The sequence below is a fragment of the Sardina pilchardus genome, chromosome 20 (genome assembly GCF_963854185.1).
Source record: "Sardina pilchardus chromosome 20, fSarPil1.1, whole genome shotgun sequence".
Taxonomy (NCBI): domain Eukaryota; kingdom Metazoa; phylum Chordata; class Actinopteri; order Clupeiformes; family Clupeidae; genus Sardina; species Sardina pilchardus.
The window spans coordinates 31,531,068-31,536,067 of record NC_085013.1 but is presented as its reverse complement, the minus strand read 5'-3'; the positions used below and the strand labels follow the sequence as shown (position 1 = coordinate 31,536,067).

General features: G+C 46.5%; 1 protein-coding gene across 4 annotated transcripts in view; it reads right to left on the bottom strand.

Moving 5' to 3' along the window:
- Positions 1 to 5,000, bottom strand: part of plk4 (polo-like kinase 4 (Drosophila)) — a 22,607-nt gene that overhangs the window by 11,603 nt on the left and 6,004 nt on the right. For all 4 annotated transcript variants that reach the window (XM_062522534.1, XM_062522533.1, XM_062522536.1 and 1 more), the window contains 4 exons: positions 4,340 to 4,632; positions 4,112 to 4,216; positions 3,081 to 3,183; positions 1,124 to 1,273 (listed from right to left, as the gene is read on the bottom strand). In XM_062522534.1, coding sequence (XP_062378518.1) covers positions 1,124 to 1,273; positions 3,081 to 3,183; positions 4,112 to 4,216; positions 4,340 to 4,632 — 651 coding nt within the window. The remainder of the gene's footprint in view (positions 1 to 1,123; positions 1,274 to 3,080; positions 3,184 to 4,111; positions 4,217 to 4,339; positions 4,633 to 5,000) is intronic.

Genomic DNA, 5,000 nt, shown 5'->3' with positions numbered 1-5,000 from the left:
TTAGTCCCGTCCGGACGCGCCATGTCAGTAAACATAACGGAGTATGTGGGTGAAATTTACAGACACTTTTACCTTCCGTAAAACGGTCCGGAGAAATTACCGTAGGTAATATTAATCCCGTGCGAACAATGTCTGTAATATTTCCTCACATCCTGATTTAAAAACAATTCCAATGTGTGTGTGTGTGTGTGTGTGTGTGTGTGTGTGTGTGTGTGTGTGTACCATCGTAGAAGCAGGTCTCCAGGTCAGCACTGGGGGAGTGTGTGTGTGTGTGTGTGTGTGTGTGTGTGTGTGTGTGTGTGTGTACCATCGTAGAAGCAGGTCTCCAGGTCAGCACTGGGGGATGTGTGTGTGTGTGTGTGTGTGTGTGTGTGTGTGTGTGTGTGTGTGTGTGTGTGTGTGTGTGTGTACCATCGTAGAAGCAGGTCTCCAGGTCAGCACTGGGGGAGTGTGTGTGTGTGTGTGTGTGTGTGTGTGTACCATCGTAGAAGCAGGTCTCCAGGTCAGCACTGGGGGAGTGTGTGTGTGTGTGTGTGTGTGTGTGTGTACCATCGTAGAAGCAGGTCTCCAGGTCAGCACTGGGGGAGTGTGTGTGTGTGTGTGTGTGTGTGTGTGTGTGTGTGTGTGTGTGTGTGTGTGTGTGTGTGTGTACCATCGTAGAAGCAGGTCTCCAGGTCAGCACTGGGGGAGTGTGTGTGTGTGTGTGTGTGTGTGTGTGTGTGTGTGTGTGTGTGTGTGTACCATCGTAGAAGCAGGTCTCCAGATCAGCACTGGGGGAGTGTGTGTGTGTGTGTGTGTGTGTGTGTGTGTGTGTGTGTGTGTGTGTGTGTGTGTGTGTGTACCATCGTAGAAGCAGGTCTCCAGGTCAGCACTGGGGGAGTGTGTGTGTGTGTGTGTGTGTGTGTGTGTGTGTGTGTGTGTGTGTGTGTGTGTGTGTGTACCATCGTAGAAGCAGGTCTCCAGGTCAGCACTGGGGGAGTGTGTGTGTGTGTGTGTGTGTGTGTGTGTGTGTGTGTGTGTGTGTGTGTGTGTGTGTGTGTGTACCATCGTAGAAGCAGGTCTCCAGGTCAGCACTGGGGGAGTGTGTGTGTGTGTGTGTGTGTGTGTGTGTGTGTGTGTGTACCATCGTAGAAGCAGGTCTCCAGGTCAGCACTGGGGGAGTTCTCCATCAGCATGCACTTGCCGTAGCTGGTGTACAGCGTCACTTTGGGCGTCTTGGACTTCACCAGCTGCACAAACTTAGTGGCGTACTGGTACTTCCTCCAGTACTTCTCTACAGGAACACACACACACACACACACACACATTAGCAGGGCAGGATTTAGTGTGTGAAGGGGTGTGTGTGTGTGTGTGTGTGTGTGTGTGTGTGTGTGTGTGTGTGTTAGGGCTGCAGCTATCGATTCTTTTTGTAATCGATTAATCTAGCACTTTATCGATCGATTAATCGATGAATCTGATAAAAAAAAATTGCGTTTTTAAACAACCAAAACAAATCATGCATAACTAGGTATTCATTCCAAATCCAAAATATGGCTCCAAAACTAAACCCATTTAAGTGCCAGTGACAATAATTACAGTACAATACAGTTAAATCAACTTATTGTAAAACATGGATAACATGTAAAACTGTAAATACAAACTTAAATAGTAAAGGCCAGGGTAGGTGTGGTCGGAGCGGTGTGAGGTTGATGGAATTAGCAACTCAGAAAAAGGATGAATGAGGATGGGTATTTATTTTTCCCAATTAAGGCCCAAAGGGCAAAAATAAAGAAATTGTAACAAAAGTAAAAATATCAAAATAAATACTTTTGCCAAACCAAATAAACTGACTTGACAGTCAAAACAATATGAATTCAATCAAGGCTCAAAAATAACAATCAACTACACAGACTAATTGAACTAGCCTAGTCAATAAAATAGCAGAGTATCGTAAGACTTACGTCTCAACAGCAAGCACCCCCCTATCAGACTGAACAAACCAGTTGAAATACTCCTGAACGCACCCCTCAAATTGGACCAAGCAATAGGCTATAAGAAATCTCAGCAGGGGTGGTTGCAGACAATAAATATAAATAAGCTTAGAACAACCCAAAACAACATTCCAAAGAACTAGAAAATACAAGGAACTAGTAGGAACTAGGAATTACAATTCATTTACAATAACGAACTCCCAGGAAGTCCCAAAATGTTTTTTTAAAAGACGCATTCACTCCTATACAAACAGACTGAAGACGCGACACCGGGAGACTGGTTGACATCAGGTAGGACAAACACGTGACAACTTGATAGCCTAATGACGTGATAATTCTTTGAAACGAAATAAACGGAACATTTATGACAAGACGTTGTGTGATTATTTTAACAGACGTAACAGATGTGATTGAAGGGGTGAATGTTTTAAACTGTCAGGAGTTTTGATGTTAGGTGTATTAGCGTAGCCTACGCCTCGCCATGGTGTTTGATCATTTGTAGGCCTACATATAACAGCTACAGGAGAAACGGGGAAGGGTCTGATGAATGACTTGTATGACTAATAATTATAAACGGTAGAAGGATAAACGGGAAACAGACACATTCAGCAAACATATACATGCATTGCAACACGACATAGACAACACACATAATGATGGCAGCTCACTGCCGTGACGGTGGCTACTCGCCCCGTCACACACCTCTGTCGCCATCGCGCCAACTAAATTCAGAAGTACAGTATGACGCGCTGGTGTGCTTCCATAGGAATTTAACGAGGCTTCGAGGCAGATGTTTTGCCTCGAGGAATTTTCATAATCGAGTAACTCGACGAATCGTTGCAGCCCTAATGTGTGTGTACCTGGCAGGTCCTGTAGGCTGCAGATGAGGATATCTTCAGGAGGTGTGTGTGTGTGTGTGTGTGTGTGTGTGTGTGTGTGTGTACCTGGCAGATCCTGTAGGCTGCAGATGAGGATATCTTCAGGAGGTGTGTGTGTGTGTGTGTGTGTGTGTGTGTGTGTACCTGGCAGATCCTGTAGGCTGCAGATGAGGATCTCTTCAGGCGGTGTGTGTGTGTGTGTGTGTGTGTGTGTGTGTGTGTGTGTGTGTACCTGGCAGGTCCTGTAGGCTGCAGATGAGGATATCTTCAGGCGGGGAGGGCGGCTGGTCGAGGACAGGAAAGCCGCGTCCATCATTTGGCTGATAGATGGTAACCTGCACAATGACCACACTGGATTAACACACACACTCTCACACACTCTCACACACTCTCTCACACTCTCTCACACTCTCTCACACTCTCTCACACTCTCTCACACTCTCTCACACTCTCTCACACACACACACACACACACACACACACACACACACACACACACACACACACACACACACACACACACACACACACACACACACACACACACACACACACACACACACACACACACACACACACACACACACACACACACACACACACACACACACACACACACACACTAAGGACTAATTTTCTCACGACTAATCTAAACAACAAAGAGGCTTCATGTCTAAGTAGCCAGTTTAACATCTCAAGACAGTCCTGGTGCTTCGGGAGGTGTTAGCATGAGCCAACAGTGAGCAGTTGGAGACGAGAGGCCAAACAGAAATTGGCGGTAAATAGTAAAACGACAAAACAAATTGGCGTCGACTCGTTTACATTGTTGATTACGTCGAATACGTACAGTATACTAATCGCAGCAGCACTACAAAACATTCACACACACACAGCTCAACACACACACACACTCACACAGCTCAACACACTCACACAGCTCAACACACTCACACAGCTCAACACACTCACACAGCTCAACACACACACACAGCTCAACACACACACACAGCTCAACAAACACACAGCTAAACACACATACACAGCTCAACATACTCACACACACACACACACACAGCTCTACACACTCACACACACAGCTCAACATACTCACACACACACACAGCTAAACACACATACACAGCTCAACATACTCACACACACACACACAACTCAACATACTGGCACTGGCACTGGCACTGGCACACACACACACACACACACACACACACACACACACACACACACACAGCTCAACACACTCACCATTGCTCCATCGCTAGAGATGCGCAGCACTTCTTTAACACGTTCTTGAGAGCCGAGACCCTTCAGAAGCTCCATACACACTTCACCAGAGTCCAGGATGCTCACCTACACACACACCACACACACACACGCTTAGTTAATCCTGCAAATAAGCTTGTTGCAAAGGTCACAATAATAGTCAAATCAAAATCAGGTGTGTGTGTGTGAGGGAGAGAGAGAGAGACTGACCACCGCGTTCTTGGTCTTCTGCCGGATGGGTTTGAGGCGCGCTGTGTCGAGGGGGAGAAGCTGGATCTTGCGGCTCTTCTGGGGGGCGGGTGTGTGTGTGTGTGAGTGTGTGTGTGTGTGCTGGGGGGCGGGGGGGTCCAGGGGGGGTTTGAGGGGGGCGGGGGGGTCCATATGGGGCTCTGGGAGTGTGTGTGAGTGTGTGTGAGTGTGAGTGTGTGCAACAGGCCAGGAAGCTCCGTGGAAACTACCACTGCTGCTGTGGGAACTGCTGTCTACACACTTCTTAAAGGGTCCTGAGAATGACACACGCACACACACACACACACACACAATTGTTAGAAGAAAATAGGAAATCATCTTGATGTATAATCGTTTAAAATCAAAAATTAAACCGAATGAGGATTTGAAGAATCGTGACACCCCTAATACTTGTATTATTATAATGAGAGAGAGACAGAGAGAGAGAGAAAGAAAGAGAGAGAGAGACAGAAAGAAAGAGAGAGAGAGAAAGAGAAAGAAAGAAAGAGAGAGAGAGAAAGACAGAAAGAAAGAGAGCGAGAGAGAGAAAGAAAGAAAGAAAGAAAGAAAGAGAGAAAGAGAAAGATAGAGAGAGAGAGAGAGAGTGTGTTACCCTCGGGGGAACCAGTGTTGTGTGTGTGTG